Source organism: Petromyzon marinus, chromosome 4, assembly GCF_048934315.1.
Source record: "Petromyzon marinus isolate PM22_M1 ecotype Great Lakes invasive population chromosome 4, UKy_Petmar_22M1.pri1.0, whole genome shotgun sequence".
NCBI lineage: Eukaryota > Metazoa > Chordata > Hyperoartia > Petromyzontiformes > Petromyzontidae > Petromyzon > Petromyzon marinus.
Genome location: NC_133670.1, coordinates 8,929,011 through 8,946,582, shown reverse-complemented (window position 1 = coordinate 8,946,582; position 17,572 = coordinate 8,929,011). Strand labels below are relative to the sequence as shown.

The following is a 17,572-nucleotide window of genomic DNA, read 5'->3' as shown; positions in this document are numbered from 1 at the left end:
CAATCAAAAGTCTATTTTTTAGTTCTACAGTTTATTTCTGTTACACTTTAAATCGATGTTCACATATAACAATGAATTCAGTGTGTTGGAGTCCACTCTTATATCAAATATATGATATATAAAATGATTTTAATCTCCAGAGCCTGCATTTTACTTTAAAACGATGCAGAGCACACTATTGTATCGATCTGAGTATTATGCACTGCTCTGTAAAATGCTTAGTTGGGCATCTTATACAATAACATACAATTACACGCATTCGGGAGTGAATGGTTCAATTCTAATTTGATGTAAACACTAATATAATAGCACGGAAGTATACTCTATGAAGATGGATGTTTTAAAAGCTATGAAAGCAATTACTGAATCTTCTTGCATGCTACTCGATAGGGTCTTCGGATATTTTAAGTTAGCAAATTGCTACGTCATTGACCTTATAATTGACATGTTAATTTAAAAAGAACACAGCGCTACAAGCTCCCTGTATGTTTTAGTATTGGCCTGTTATATTCAGTTTTAACTTGTGCTTGCATGTATTTTTGTTTGTGGTATGGGCTGTGAATATGATATATAGTGAAATTTGCAACAATTAAAGCCCTTGGGTGGTTGGGGGTTGCGATTGTAGATGCTGTGTGGATACATGCAAGCCATATAGTGTAACTTCATTGGATAACACTGTGCATAATTACATACAATGGGTTGGTTTTTAGTTTGTAACAAATCGCTGCTCAGTGCTGGCCCCTATTCTGGCCTCGAGAACCATGCAGGAGCAGCCGCACTCGATCTGGCGTGCCCTCTGCTTCTGTCCCAAAATGCACAACGACCGAGATGAAAGGGAACCCATCATGTGGTAAGAGACTTCAGAAATAACCATCAGCTCGGGGGGGGGGGGGATTAATGAGGTTTGCATAGAGATTTCAGACAGCTTAAGCGGCTGGTTTGGAGTGTTGTGAGGCAAGGGAGAGGACAGAATTAACAATGATGGCCAGGGTGGGCTCCATTTGCTGTCCCTGCTGCTTTCTGAGCTCTGCACGTTTAGGAGACCTGGAGACCAGCGAGAAGAAGTCGCTCATTCGGTGAACAATTTCTGCTTTTTGCCGGATTTGTATTGTTAACCCGTGGTTGTGCTTAAACGAGAGGGCATGTTCTAATGAATGCACGGCATTGCTTGGATATCGTGTTGAATGTTAACAGCCGTGTTGCGCAACGAGCGGAGAGAACCCGTGTGTATACGTGTGCACACATACTATAGATTTTACTCTGCACATTGTAGACATACATTATACTCCGTGTGCTTGCATAGCTATTGTCAGTTTTATTTTAGCTTGTGGAACAATTACAATTCACTTCTCAATCGTGAAAGTTGTAAACGATGCCTGTGACATGTTTTTCCTGATTATGCAGTAAAAGTAGAATTTTACTGTCATTTCATAAAAGTAATCGAGTACATAGAATGTAACAGTTATGAAAAGTGTTGAGTGTTTTTTCACGTACGATAAATATACTGTAACTGTTCTCGGTTGTAACGAATTACATGCAGCTGCATTTAGTGTATGACAAATATGAAACCTCTCCAAATCGAGATGTCAGATGAATGCCTGTTGCAATGAGCGCGACCCTTCAATAGGCTATCTACCAGTGGTTCCCTACCTGTGGTTCTGTCCAATACTGTGGGAAGTGATCTTCGGAACTGTTGCAAGTATTCATTTTTCCACAAAACACCATATTTTTCACTGGTCATTGGACAACTCTTTGCTGTATAACAAGCACAACCACAGAAAAAGTATGGTAATCGTCGTAGATGGCTTTTTGATTGGGAAACACTGCTCCAAATATTTCCATCGGACAACAAATGTATGGGGAAAACTGTAATCCTACACATTTGTTCACTTAATTTTATTTTGTCGGTTTCTACTTATATTAATTCGGAACAAATTTTCAACTTAGAATTTGCATCGCATACCTCTACGGATTACGTTTCCGCAGCTAGCTTGTCGCTGCCATTGTGGGTTACTTAATTATTGCCGTGAATTATGATACTTAGTTTTGTTGGGTTGTGGTTTCTAGATGGCAGCTCATGAGAGTGGTGCTGGCATATGAAGCCTTTTAAGTGTTTTCATGTGACCCAGTCACGCCTTTTCTGCGCAGCCTGACTCACATTTTTGATGCTCTACTTTTGACACAGTCTGCATTACGCCAACCAGTTTCTGCGCTAGTGCTCGCGGAGGCTCTAGTAAAGAACAAGGGAGAGCTTTGTGCTTTGCGAGAAGCTTTTTAAATATAGAAATAAATCCGCCGTATGTGACCGTAATTATATGGCTTTTAATGAGAGATGGTGGAGGAGAGGCATGGCTCTGATATATTGTACTGGCCATTGTACAGTAGCACTGAGCTTCTGTAAAAACTGGCTCTCTCCGCCTGGTTGTTGCGTTCATTAGATCCGCTTAGTCTGAAATAAGCATGTTAGCAAAGCAACCAGGAGAAGCCATGCAAGAGGCCGAGTGGTTCTTCCACTCTGGGTGGCTCATGCAGCTCAGCGCTGTGCTCTTAAGCGCTCTGCTGAGTCAGCGACACTGACACACGAGGATCTATAACACATTCCTGCGGAGGGAGCTGGTCGGAACGTTGGGTTGCTCGGTCAATGGCCAGGGTCAACAACGGCGGCACCACGTGGTGTATTCCGCAAATATGCCCGACTGTGAGGGCGGGCACAAGCCGGCGTGAGTAGGTGAAACGTTGAGTTTTATAAGGGCACCACGGGGTGACCAGACCCTCCCCACCCAGCCCCACCCCTCCCACCCCAATTGTGTGGCACGTTAAAGTGCATGCCATGCCTCCAGAGAGTTCACATATAGCTTCTCCAACCCTCAGGCATATGCATTCTTAAAATATCAACACAAAAACAACTACAGTGAGGGAAAAAAAGTATTTGATCATTATAATAATTTTGACATGCGTTTTTCTGGATTTTTTGTTGTTGTTATTCTGTCTCTCACTGTTAAAATAAACCTACCATTAAAATTATAGACTGATCATTTCTTTGTCAGTGGGCAAACGTACAAAATCAGCAGGGGATCAAATACTTTTTTCCCTCACTGTTCCAACTTTAAGGATCCTTTCACAAGTGTATTTGTTATGTTTTGCTTTGAAATTGCAAGAGTTACAATAGTTAGGCAGTTTGCGTATGTAAAATATCGCAATCTTTTTCACATTCCTAGGTTTGGTATCCGGAAATGTATAATCCAGCTCTCCATAAACACAAATCGGTGGTTATTAGGTGCTTGGGTATATTGTAATTTGGTATATTGTAATTGCGAAAAAAGTTCAACATACATAGCTAAGGGGGCTGTCAATAATGTTTTACTTGGGGGGGGTGCACAGATTATTGCTTGCCCCCTACACATGCAATAGTTGTGAGGACAACTGTTCCCCTTTTACTGGTAGGAACCTCCTAGTTACACCAGCCCACAGGGGATTATTGTGTCCGTCCGTCGTGCATCCAAAAATGGGAGGGGTGGGGCTGGGTGGAGAGGGGAAGGTGAGGAGGTGCTGGGTGGGGAGGGAGGGGCTGGGTGGGGAGGGGAGGGTGGGGTGGGGAGGGTGGGGGTGGGAGGGTGAGGAGGGGCTGGGTGGGGAGGGTGGGGAGGGGCTGGGTGGGGAGGGGCTGGGTGGGGGTGGGAGGGGTGGGGCTTGGTGGGGAGGGGCTGGTCACCCCGTGGTGCCCTTATAAAACTCAACGTTTTACCTACTCACGCCGGCTTGTGCCCGCCCTCACAGTCGGGCATATTTGCGGAATACACCACGTGGTGCCGCCGTTGACCCTGGCCATTGACCGAGGAGCCCAACGTTCCTACCAGCTCCCTCCGCAGGAATGTGTTCTCCATGTCGCTGCACATCTGAGACCACATTTGATTTTTTTTTAATACACCTGGACCCTCACTCCGAATGGGTTCTTTCTGCACGCATTCGCAGATGCGCGGTGTTTTATTTTTCACTTCAAAAACATTCAGAAAGCACCACGGGGTGCGCTTAGAAGCTGCACGGATTTAGGAGTGGAGGTTGCGAGGAAGGTGGCGTGGTGGTGGGCAGGGCGCGCACGAACCGGGGCTGTCCCCAGACTCCGCGCGCCTCGACCCCCCCCCCCCCCCCCCACGGCTCCATCTCGCTCCACGTGGGATTCTGCGCAGCCGCGGGCTGATCGGCTGTGGTCGAGGAGCCGTCGAGTTCGGGAAACAATGCCACCATGCCCCCCCCCCCTCCCCCCCGTACGCAACAAAGGGCCACGGAAGAGCTGGCTGCCTCGCCTCTCCCTCGTCGTTCATCTCAGTAACTTTTCGTTTGATGAATAAACTATGCCCGAACAAGATTTGTAGTCTCCAGAGTCTGCCCTAGCCATTGAAAACGAATTCTTTAGAACCGCTTTTTGTGTTTAGTTTGTCGTCTTCCCCCCAACCCCCCCCCCGTACCTCCGATAAGGGGCCGTCCATAAATGACGTCACGCGATTTTAGACGATTTTTGACCCCCCCCCTCCCTTCGTCACACGGCGTCACAAAAATCAGACCCCTCAAATATGACGTCACGAAGCTCTGCCCCCCCCCAAAAAAAATGCTTCAAGTGACGTCACATTTCTCAAATTCCCCCCCCCCCCCCATCGTCACACAGTCACAAATGTCTGACCCCTCCCCCCCCCCGCCAGGTGCGTGACGTCATTTATGAACGGCCACTTAGCACGGTTGGCTACGTACGGTGCGAAAGAAGTTCAACGTACATAGTATATATATTTCTTTAAGTGAAATAGACGCAAGCAAAAGGTAAACTGAAAACGTTTTCGGGATACACGAGTGAGAAGCGAGGCAGCCCTTCGCGGTCCATCGTTGATTAAGGGAGCACGGTGACCTTATATCCCCGTCTGCTCCTCTGCTGAACTTGCACTCCGTACTGTGGGTATCGCAGTGCAATGCAGTAACATCCTAGGACTAAGTGTGCGGATGCAATAAAACCACACTTACCCGACACCGTCGCCTTGCTGTTCTTGACGAACTAGCGGCCTGTATTGGTGAGAGTACTCATGCACATCTTCTTTGGTTCTTTCGGTAAAGTCACGTATAATGAGAATAAAATAATAAAATAAAATAAGACAATAAAATTCTCCAATTTTGGAGCACTGTCGTCCCGACAGTTCTGTTCGTTCACCTGATGAAGGCTGCTTGTGTTGTGGCCGAAACGTCCTTGCAGTCACGATAGCTTTGAATCGATACTCATGCACAATTTTACATTGCATCGTTATACAGTATTGCATTTAATTCCTTGTTTTTGAGTTCTGTATGTGCGTTCGTGAGAAGGTAGGAGTGAGAATACTGTATCTGGGGCGGCTGAAGAGGTCTGGAACACAGTGTCCCTTGTACTCTGTACACCTGGATTCACTCTGCACGGATTCACTCTGCATGGATTTGCTCTGCACGGATTCACTCTGCACGGATTCACTCTGCACGGATTCACTCTGCACGGATTCGCTCTGCACGGATTCACTCTGCACGGATTCACTCTGCACGGATTCGCTCAGAACGCAACCCCTGTGCAGAGCGAGGCAGGGTCCCGTGGATTGCAAAGCATGACCCACTACTCGTGTTTGGCATTTACCTGAGCTCACGATAGAAACAGTCAAATACAATTGTGTGTGTGACGATTGATTATATATGCAGGTGGCATGATGTTACATGAAGGCGAATGGTATGAAAACCAAACTGTATGAAACAGTATAAAACATGAAAGTGAGTACGACTCGAAACATTAGGCTAAAAGAATAGATTAGTTACTCTTTGGTTCTATTCGGTAAAGTCACGTAGCTAAAAATAAAACAACAAAAATCACGACGTTTCGGCCACAACACAATTAGCCTTCATCAGGTGAAGAAACAGGACTGTCCAGAAGACAGCGCTTGAGTGAACACTGCCAAGCAAGGACCGCGTCTTTTAAGCTGTGTGGGAGGAACAGAGCGCCTTGACATAGGAGTTAACATATACATTAGCGTGTAACTGGGGGACTAGCATGATGTTGGTGTGAGGGATTAGCAGCAGTTTACATATCAACAGTAAATAAGCATGTAACTGGGGGATTAGCATGATGTTAGTATGAGGGATTAGCACCACGGAGAATGACGAGCTTGAAGAAAGCCAAGCGCAGGTCGCCTCCTTTTTTTTAAGCTGTGAGGGGGTAAACAGAAAACGCCTTGGCAAAGGAAGTTAGCCTAAAACACAACGCTGGGAATTAGCTCAAGATGATAATACACCACCCTGGAAGTTTGGAATGTCACCACCTGAATAAATATACTGCACCACTGAAAATTAGTTTAATGTTTGTTTCGAGTCATGGTAATTCACGACAATTTAATAATTGCTTTGGTGAATTGTTACATGCCTATTCACACAATACCACGTATTTTGTAACTACAATTCTGCTGAAACTGGGTATATATTATAGCGCAACACACATTAACACTTGGTTCATATGTATTAGCATAATTATACTACTTGTACGGTGATATTATGCCGCAAGCTTTATTTTGTATTTACCAACATCACTGTTTTGTCAAGAAACTTGAGCCCGAGGATAACGTTCTGCTTGTGTATTAAATCTAGACCGAATGAAATGTCCTCGGATGGGTTTATTGAATGCCGAGTTTGTTCCTGAATACGTTTAGAGCCCAAATGCTCTGACCGCAGTGTTTTCTTGTCTGTAGCCGCGTGAGTCACAAACAAAAACTGTAACACCCCAGAGGCAATTTTTGTTGTGCCATGTCATATCGAATCCAGATTGAATTCCATCAAAGTGGCGCGCACATTTTGACTAAGAAAACCATTGACCATTAAGAACGTGGATACTCCATGTAATGGAACACTTTGACGAGCGAATACATTTAACATCATGATAAACACGAAAGGTATTTTGAACATCCAGGTTGAAGACCTAATAGTTGAGGTGACACAGGTTCACTTGACAATTGTGTATATTGCATGGATTTAACTGTTTTATGAGAGTGGTGTTCACAGGTTTACTGCAGTAGTGCCATTATGTACAGTATCGGGGTTTCTTTATCTGCCTTCCGCTCAACGTCTAGACTTTAGCGCTATCACCCCTTTTATACCTACGTGACTTTACCGAAAGAACCAAAGAGTATGGATTCCTGCAGTCACGAAAGCTTCAAATCAAGATAGGATCTAGCTCATTGACACTTTAGTTAAACACTAAGGTATCGACTGTACACACTTAGCAAATTTTAACTTTACATTCACAATGAAAGCCAATTTGAAAAGAAATGGATGGCAACAATGAGAATTCTACCCCACGAGGTAGAAATATTCATCTGCCGTAGTGTAATGGTTCTCACACTGCACTTTCAAGCCAGAGGTCACCCGGGTTCCCCTCCATCTCCTGGGGAGGTTAATTGGAAGAAAATGGAGAAACGATGTTAAATGCTCCTGTCTCTAAAGCACAGTACACGCACAGTCGATTAGCAGGTCGCGTATGGTGGGGTAAGGTACACCCGCCTCGTAGTCCATAAATACTACACACAACCAGCTCGAGTTAATTAATACCGCATCGCGCGCTTTCGGATGCGATTCTGTGGCCGTCTGGAACGGTCTGCATTCCGATACATATTAGGAAGCTACTGGAGCTATGCTCTTGTAAATCTCGATTGAACAGTAATTTCTTTCGAACTCATTTTTGTGTTTACTTTGTTGTTCTTTCCCCGCACCTCCAATTGGGCATTTGGCTATGTGTGGTGCGAAATAAGTTCTACATACACAACCAGCTCTAGTTAATACGCTATTTTATAGTCCAATGCTTTAACTGAATACTTGTTCTCTTGTAGCAGCATGGGACTCAAATGAACCGGTTTAATTTTGAATTTACTCATCTTTCCTGGGTTGCCCTTGCCCAGGGATCGTCAACCTGCAGCTTCGGAGCCCCATGCGCCTCCTGGAAATTCGAAAATGGCTCTTCTTGTTATTTTGGTTGCCAACCCCTGACCATGAAAGTCCAGTTCACCATGGAAGTCCAGTTCACCATGGAAGTCTAGTTGACCATAGAAGTCTAGTTCACAATGGGAGTCCAGTTCACCATGGAAGCCTAGTTCACAATGGGAGTCCAGTTTACCATGGAAGTCTAGTTCACAATGGGAGTCCAGTTCACCATGGAAGTCTAGTTCACCATGGGAGTCTAATTCACCATGGAAGTCCAGTTCACCATGGAAGTCAGTTCACCATGGAAGTTCAGTTCACCATGGAAGTCCAGTTTACTATGGAAGTCCAGTTCACCACAGAAGTCCAGTTCACCACGGAAGTCCAGTTCACTATGGGCAGGGGTCGGCAACCTATAACTCCAGAGCCGCATGCGGCTCATTGCGGGCTGTTTCGTGACGTTATTTAAGGACCCACCGTCTCGTATTCACACCGCATTGCGGCTCCTGTTTGTTACCGAATTCGAAAGAAAAAAAAATGTCCCTTCTTGTTGCTGCCCTTGCCCGTTGCATGCAGGTCCCAGGCGGCCGTGTACTACGACCGTACGATGGACAAATCTTTTGAGCAGACGGAGAATCTGAGCAGCTGCTCGAGCGCCGCGTCTGGCTCGTCGGAGACGCTGCCTCTGCTCGGCGACGGAGAGGACGACGCCACGGCGGCTTCTGACGGAGCGCTCCTCGAGAACACGAGCCTCGACCTTGTGTGTACACGCGCCGCCGCCTCCTCCTCCTCGTCGTCGTCGTCGCAGTCGATCATTGATTAATCCGGCGGCTTGGGGCTTCGGGAAAGGGGAAGAAGAGGCGCCCGATTTTTAGAAAAACGCCGGATAATTATCAAGCACAAAATTTAAAATAGCTGATTTTTTTTTTGCACGTAACATTATGTTTTAGGTGTTATGTGTTTTTTTGTCGTCTTTTAAACGTGTTTGCAATATGAAATTCCTATGAATAAACGCACAAAGGCAAACATTATACTGTTAAAAGTTACTGAATTTACTATACCGTGCTTACCACTAATCTGGGTTGATGTACGCAGTACAACGCTCTTGTTTAATCACAACCACGTGTTTTACGATCGCCGGACTGGTTACAGCCTTTGGAGCGGGTTTTGTCGGATTGGCTCGGGACCGCCGGATAATATTGGACCCCGGATAATCGATGATCAATTGTATTTCATTCATCATCATTATCACCAGTGGTTCTCAACCTGTTTTGGCTACTGCTACTCCCCTCGTAATTTTTTTGTTTCAACAGAGTTATGCCCCTTGCGTGACCCAACATGGTTCTGAGAATTAAATATATGAATAAATGAATATCAATATTTTAACCAATTGTCTATTGTATGAGGTATCCTAACTCGCTAGTAACTGCAAGCGTATAAAACGTTTTCAACGAACGCTCTGTGCATGCATGCCATCATTGGTATAGGCAGATTCATGTATGATTATTCATCAGTGCTTCTCACGTATCACATAATTTCACACGTTTATAAATCACTTAAGGTAACCCCCTGGGACATCACCACCATGTACCACCAGGGGACCGTGATCATCACGATCCATGGGCAGGTATCCCCCAAGGTGTCCACTGTACATTTCTGTAATTTGTTTCCACTTTCCTCTGTCTTGTGCCAATATTCTCAAGGGGTCGTCCATAAATGGCGTCACGCACATGGGGGGGGGGGGGGGGGGAGTCAGATATTTGTGACGATGTGTGACGAGGGGGGGAGGGGGGGATTTGAGAAATGTGACTTCACATCAAAATGCACAACTTGAATAAATATAGACAACACATTCTACTTAAATAAATATACTTTTTAATAAATGTTTTCTCCTACAACACCAGAGTGCAGCGGCACATTAAATATGCACTACAATGACAATAGTTTAAAGCGATTTGAAGCATGGTTTTTTTTGGGGGGGGAGGGGGGGCAGAGCTTTGTGACGTCATATTTGAGGGGGGGCTCTGACTTTTTGTGACGCCGTGTGACGAGGGGGGGAGGGGGGGGTCAAAAATTGTCAAAAATCGCGTGACGTCATTTATGGACGCCCCCCTAATAGTGCCACATATTTTAAGCATCAATCTCTTATGCCGTCAAGCCCTTCTCTATTGGGTCTTCGTGTATTTCCGGTTCCTTCCATTTTTCCGAACAACACACTTTCATACACCTACTGCTTAAAGAGTGTGTCAAAAGAATTTGGTCTATGCAGAAATTACCCAACATTTTATCATGCAAATTTAATCCATCGGCATTGGGGTAGTGCTCATATCCATCATTCACACAGTCGTGAAAGCCTACGTGTTAAAGCGACGCAGCCATTTGTGGACACTCCACATTTTTATGGCAGCTTAGTCCGTCCTTTAGGAAAATCAAATTATGATTTTCCACGAAGTGGTATCTATTGTATGACATTGCAGGGGTGATGTATGATTCAGCATTTACTTTTTTTTTTCCAGGATTTTAATTTGAATGTTTAATTCTAGTCTAACTGGTTCATAAAAAATGACATGAAGATTAAAGGCACAGGGACAATGAAACATACCAGTCATTCATAAAACATAAGTCTATTGATGCGTCGTCTCTCACTGCAGCTCTGCGGACTGTTCACTCGCTTTGTTTTGTGTTTTGCAGGCGTGGCAGATGCTTCAATATGGAAAAGAGCCAGACGACGAGACTCACAAAGAAGTTCAGTGGCGATGGAAGATGATTCTGTCCAAATTAGGTTATTGCCCTTTAATTGTCACTACCTCAGAATGCTATTGCTCCTTTATAATAGATTAATTATTGCATTTGTGTTGTACCAGTGGTACTAGTTGGCAGGCTGAAGCTTTGCAATATCATTGGCAAAATACCGTTGATGCAATGCAATGTACAAGGTGGTCCAGATGCCTTGTGACCCCAAATTGATTGACCCCTAAAAAAAATTTCGTTTGCATAATCATTTATGTTTTAAATAAACCTTATGTATGTATTTTTAAAAATAATATTACGTTTTAGAGAATTCAATAGGAGCCAGAAGACATCTGGACCACCTTGTTTATTGTTAATCAGCACCACTATGTGATAATTACCAGTGGCTGTCCTATGAAAAGACCGGTGCCAGATGTCTTGTGACCCCCATTACATTTTTTTAAAACTTAATATGTTTATATACCAACGGGTCTGTTATGTAATGTAAGTAATATTTTTAAAAACGTGTAATAACTGTATTAAATAGAATTAATTGTTGTTAATACATAGGCGGAGTTTGACTTCTATGTTTGGGGGCGGCAGGGGTTCGGTTGACCCTCACATTAGGAATCGTGGGTGGACGTAATTAATGAATGTATTTATTATCTCTATTTGTAAACTACTGAAAATGAATTAATAAAGGTGTCCAGTTTTTTTTTTTGGGGGGGGGCTTAGCCCGCCCCGTGCCCCCCTCTATTTCTAAATGTTAGCAATGTCCTAATTAAGGGTCCAGTAAGTTTGTATGAGAGCCGGCATTTTCTTGGCACAGGATGATTCGATGCCATGTCCTATGAGAAATTTGACAACGTTGCTAGGTCCACTTGAGCAATTGTATTCAAATGAATAAGCAAATGGAAAAAAAAATTGTTCGGGGGCAATTCATTGTGGATCACAAGATATCTGGACCACTCTGTAAAGTGACATTACTATGTTAATACAATGGTTTAATCAGATGTTCAAATCCATCATTTTAGCACCTGAAATCGTGGTTTTAAAAGCACGTGCTACCACAAATGGTATGCTTGATCAAACAAAACACCGAATATCCAGTGATAACATACGTTACGCAAATACTGATTGCAGAATTGTATCGTGGCTGCAGTATATAAGGTAGCGCCAATAACTTTCAGTTCATTACACACAAAATAAGAAAAATTGATTAGGCCAACTTGATCTTGCCAAGGTGTGAGGACTTCTTAAAGCAATGGTAGATTTGCAAGCATTGATCCACTCGCCTACATAGCAGAAGTTATGCCATATACTTTGGTGAGTAGTTCTTTGGTTTTCTTATACGGTCATTTCTCCAGCGCAATGTGATTATCTTCCATCAATGCGGGTTCACTGATGTATGATAACTTCTCTTAGTGCCTTAATTGAATCGCATATGTACGAACGGAAAGTAATGAATTGTAAAATAATCATCACATTACCGCAGTAGTGACAATGCAATCTCATCTTTATCCAGGAATACCTGAAGCCAATTTCAGAAACGTCCTACTTTTCGATGTTTGGCCATCCCCTTATTAAGGAATGGTCTGCGTGTAGCAAGAAACTTGCAGTACAGTAACAAAAAGAAATCGCACACGTGTGGAGGGTATACCACTGACTAACAAGGTAACACAAAGAGGTTTGTTAATTACATTCGCTGGACTGCCATCTCATGGCCACCGCGTGGCCAACGTTAGTGGGATTCTCGGCTCGCGAGGAAATCTGCGCGATCCGCCAACCCTGACCTCCAAAGGCGCTGCGTCGCGGACATGCGATAACTCACGTGTTTTGCATGCGTTGCTCATTACATTGCCAGAAAAGCACAAGGACTTTCTGTATATTCCAAATGGCCACGGTGTTTGCTACCTATTATTATCAGCTCAGGGGGTGCGGCAATCGGCGAGGTGGGGCACCGATATTTGATTTGTCTCGCGCGGTCGCATCTCGGTGAAAGGTCGCAGCTCCTCTTGGCCTAATCCCATCATTACGCCCATGGCCTCGAGCTGTCGTGCCTGGAAAATGCAGCCACCGCAGCAGCTCCGCAGTATCTCTTTTGCGGTATGAAGTTACCGCTCTAATTAAATGAACAGAAAACGTCGTGGAACGTAAATGTAATAATTTGCGTAAAATTACATTTAAACCGCGTTTTAAATACGTTTTTGTCCTTTTGCACCGTTGAAAGCATATCTGATGGTGGTTGTCAAGGGGGCCCCGACTCGTAGCTTTGGCCAGCAGGGGGTGGCGGGGCAAGGCAAGGCGCCCCCTGCTCAAGGCGGGTCACGCTACTGGCTTGCAACGCTTATAACAGCACAGTAATGTGAAACGGCTCAGTCGAGAAGACGGTGCCAGGAAGGCTCACGAACTTCCACTTTCAGAAGCTGAGCCTTGGCCAAAGTATTTTTTTTTTAATGTTCATACTCATTATCACGCTTCTTTACCCAGGAAAGCCTCACTCAGTCGCAATACTTTTTTTCAGGAGGTTGTTGCAGTGTGGGGTAATGATTGCAAATGCTGTGTAGATTCCAATTGAGTATTTCGCGGGTCATATATCAAATTTGTTATATTTGGACCATACCCCGAACGATGTCACGGGATGTGTTCAAGTCCACCGCGAAGCAGGAGGACTTGTCCAGAATTCTGGTAAATCGCCTGATCAAGCTGGTTATTATCACCAGTGGAACGTCGTACTCAAATTGTAAATGTTGTCGTTTACTCTCAACACACTGGTGTGTTGAATTAGCAACTAATTGGCACGTTTTGTTTACGTGATAAACCTTGCTAGTTGGCTCTGTCGTGTGGTTGTGGGATAACAATGCATTTATATTTACCAGATCTAACCAAAAACAACCTTTATTATGGCGCGTAGTGGTTTTTTTTTACGGTAAATACACCCGCAGCATTTATTTGGGCGGCCGCTAAAAACCTAACCGTGAACCTCTGCAACGAGCGGCGGTACGCGCTACGTTACTGGATTGCCGTGAGTTTTCTTCCCGGTCCGGTGTGGGATTGTGCTCCGTGCTGCAGGGTTTGAGGGCGAGACGACCGTGCTGCTCACGGTGACGCCACGAGGAAGCATGAGCGATGGACCAAATGCAGAGAGGGCCCTGAACATGTTGACCCATTTGTCTGTGCGCACGGCTATTTTCCACCCGCTCGATGTGCCCCCGGTGCGCTACCTTGTGGTGCTGGTGAGTGTGTGTTGTGAATACAGTGACAACAGGCACTGCACATATATTGAATCCAATCTATATTTTAAAAACTAAAGCAAAACACTGTTACACTCACCACCAAAATGTTGATAGCGCTGTCTGGTTTGTACTCAATCAGAACTGTTTTTTTTCTCCCAAAGGACATGTGAGCATGAGAGTGCAATCCAAAGGCATGAGAGTGCAATGCAAAGGACACGTGAGCATGAGAGATCTAAGAGAGAGGCATAGAGAGAGAGACACGCACACACAGAGTCGGAAGTAACAGCTGACATAGGTAGGTAGGATGGAAACATCACATAACTGACTGTGATGTTTCCATCCTACCTGCCTATGTCAGCTGTAATTTCCGACACTCTGTCTCTCTCTCTATGCCTCTCTCTAAGATTACTCATGCTCACATGTCCTTTGCATTGCACTCCAATGCCTTTGAATTGCACTCTCATGCTCACATGTCCTTTGGATTGCACCCTTTTGATTGCACTCTCATGCCTTTGGATTGCACAACTCTTCGATTTTACATTAGCATGATAATCTCTCACATTTACATAGCCACTTCCGTGCCCTCGTCGAGGAGGCCGCTCTCCTATCTGACAGTTACATGCTAATTTCTTACATTAACATAACTAGCCCCGCCCACTTCTTTATGACCATTGGGCTAAACCCATTTCAAACCTTTTAAAACAGTCTGCCTCAGCAGCAGATCATGCTTTCCCACGTGATGACGGACTTTACCGAAAGAACCAAAGAGTATGGATTCCTGCAGTCACGAAAGCTTCAAATCAGTATCTAGTTTTGCACAAAATTTCAACATCAAAATCAATTGAGTGTCCTTGTTGGCACGCGTGTTCTGCTACCCGCTCATGGCCACCACCAGTGACGATTAACTGAACCGGTCCTAGGCCTCCCCTAGGTCGACAAAGCCTCAAATGAGTACATGATACAATGTGTAAACATAGCCACTAGGGAGACATTGGTGCCCGGGTGTGGTACCGGCCACTCAGCCCCTCGTGTGCCATGCCGGTAACAGCACATGCCCCAAAAGTATGTTTAGGCTACACGGGATCTTCGGGTTTTTGGTAAGTGTGTTATGTGTTTGTATGTGAGAGTGGATGTGTCTGCCACAGGGAAACATTTATATATTCATTAGCAGAAATATTTCTGTATCTCAATAGGCTGTAGCAACCAGAAGGCATATCGCAATAACCTTGGCCTCAAACAGAAGCTGAATGCCTCTTCCTGGAACTATCAAAATTAAATGTATCACGTGTGGAGTTTTTACTTCATTTATTAATTTTAATTGACTTATGCACGTGTCGAAGACCTCAAAATGAAGAGTACAATTGTTTGCCCATTGAGCAGTAGTTGTCATTCACTTCCATGACATGTGCCTGATATGAATATTAATGAGACATTCCGATATTTTGTTTTTAGTTTATGGGAGAAATGTAAATTGTGGCTAGATCCTGACTTTTTTATATTTGGATAGAGTTAAGTTAGACAGTATATCTTGGGAATTTGGCATGATATTTTCCAAAGACTTTGTATCACTTCATAGGAGACCATTTAAGCAATATGTAATACAATGTGCAGTGTCTCCGGCCTATTCTAGCTGAAATCGGAATGTATAAAGGAAGCATTGGGGAAGCTTGAACAAACCATATAATACATTCTTTAAAATGCCACTAAATACAACATTCATAAAGTCTGGGTTTCCATCTGTCACCCGTCTGGGACACCTGCCCGTAGGATCGCCTGCTGTTGTTGGATGTCGCGGAAGAGTTTGTGGCCGAGGCAGAGCGTCTGTATCCTGTGGAAGAGTGGGGGGATCTCCATAACATGAGCCTGTCGTGCTCTCCTCGGTCGACGGTAGGAGCACGGCCATCTTAGTTCGCCACTTTAAAAACTGAAGCCCACTTGTCCGTCAACGCTCTGGACAAAACCGTACATTACTTTTCGCTGTAGCGTGTATTCGTAGAAACTGAATGCCTTTCTGCAACATTTGTACAACTATTTTACACATCTTGAGCAATGTCCATTCCAAGCAGTTGGTATTTTTGTATTTGTTTTGATCGTATTTAAACGTGAACCTGGCACAGAGCACGACCGTGACGTGGGGAAGGGGCACAGAAACTCCAAACTCTATGGTCCTGGGTTTAGAGGGAAGGGAGGGAGAAATTCGGGCTCACTGCCCCAGCAAGGTGGGGACCGCGAGTGGGAGCATGTAGTGTTCTTTTTTTTATTACACTGGGTAATTTTACAAATGTGGCACCGTTGGTTATCATTAAGCAGCGTTTCTGAATGATGCCACAAAGTCTTAAATGACCACCTCCCAACGGAGTTTAGGAATGCAGTAAACGCATTATTGGTATTGTAAGGTGATGGAATTCACTTAAGAGTTGTCCTTTTGCAAAGTGGCTAAGTGGGAAGCATGTTGATTGCTACTCAGAATGTGTGGTTTTTTCCTAGGGTGCCCTCGTTTCAACTACTACATAAGCACTCAACTGGCTAAGCACATCTTAATATGCAGATGATGGTAGAGCATGGGCAATTGTTGGCGTCAGCTGTAATTCCTCAGCGTTGTGAGATACACTTTGCATGAACAACGCTATATATAATTAAACATTGTTTACTTTGATTAATTAGGCACAACCAGCAAAGATATCTAAATAAAATACAATATATACTATACAGTGTGTTCACAAATGGGGCTCATTACTTTTGCTTTCCATGAGGAATATTATTTGGGTAACAATAGTTATGAACCCTATTTTTAGGGTCAGGAATGAAATGAAGCGGTGGTAGGATGTTTGGCTTGATAATAAAGCATCCACAGAGCATATGTAGTAATGTGTACACACAAAGGTACGGCATGCATTTGTAGAGGAGTAGAATGGGGAAGTGGCGACACGTGTGCTGTCCAGTGCGATGACGTGACGTCATGCGCTCGGGGCAGCAGAATGACGTCACGGCTTCTCAAGGATTAAGGGGGGACCCCGTGACGTCAGCGGGGTCGTAGCTGGAGAGTAGGGTCTGAGAAGGGTGGAACGGGGAGCCAGGGACAAGAGGGTAGGGATAGGGGAGAGAGCACAGTGCCAGGCTGGACGTGGCTGTGCTCCAAGGTCGGCCGTGTTGGCCGATCCCACGGCCGGCGCAGAGGAGAACGCACAAGGCAGTCGGCTGTGTCGGGACCTAGCCCGGGACCCCTAACCCCTGGGAAGTTGTTCACCCCTGTGTGCTGTTAAGATTTGTAATAAACCTTTGGCGGAAGCCCTTAACTTACCTCAGCCTCCGAGTGAGTCGTCGGGAACTTCTCAACACATTTACAAACTTTTATCAATGTTGTTTCTGAACCATGCCCTGTTATTCTCACAGATTGAAATTTGGGCAGATGGACATTTGCTCCCTAGAGAAACACCATGCCAAAGCACCTATCAGCTCTGCCAAAACTTTGGCAGAATTTGGCCATCTGCCAACATTAAAATTGCAACCATAGTATTGCGTAATTTCAGTCGAACTTTGAATTATTAATATGTGAATACAATTGTTGTCTTTTGGACCCTCTTCTAGGCCAAACGCATTGAGTTTGCGATGCATTCTTCGTTATTATCAGCCATAATCCACGA

At 44.5% G+C, this 17,572-nt stretch overlaps 1 protein-coding gene across 1 annotated transcript; it reads left to right on the top strand.

Moving 5' to 3' along the window:
* The first annotated feature begins 33 nt into the window (after window positions 1-33).
* Window positions 34-17,228, top strand: LOC116938771 (uncharacterized). The gene is made up of 5 exons (XM_032946383.2): window positions 34-850; window positions 8,539-8,722; window positions 10,654-10,744; window positions 13,765-13,928; window positions 15,696-17,228. The coding sequence occupies exons 1-5, from the start codon at window positions 762-764 to the stop codon at window positions 15,834-15,836; spliced, it is 669 nt and encodes a 222-aa protein (XP_032802274.2). The 5' UTR covers window positions 34-761; the 3' UTR covers window positions 15,837-17,228.
* The last annotated feature ends 344 nt before the right edge of the window (window positions 17,229-17,572 follow it).

Bases quoted from the DNA above. Each gene is read 5' to 3' on its own strand.
- LOC116938771 (XM_032946383.2), top strand. From the start codon at position 762: ATGCAGGAGCAGCCGCACTCGATCTGGCGTGCCCTCTGCTTCTGTCCC. The intron at 851-8,538 runs GTAAGAGACTTC...CGTTGCATGCAG, and splicing joins GAAAGGGAACCCATCATGTG to GTCCCAGGCGGCCGTGTACT. The intron at 10,745-13,764 runs GTTATTGCCCTT...TCCGTGCTGCAG, and splicing joins GATGATTCTGTCCAAATTAG to GGTTTGAGGGCGAGACGACC.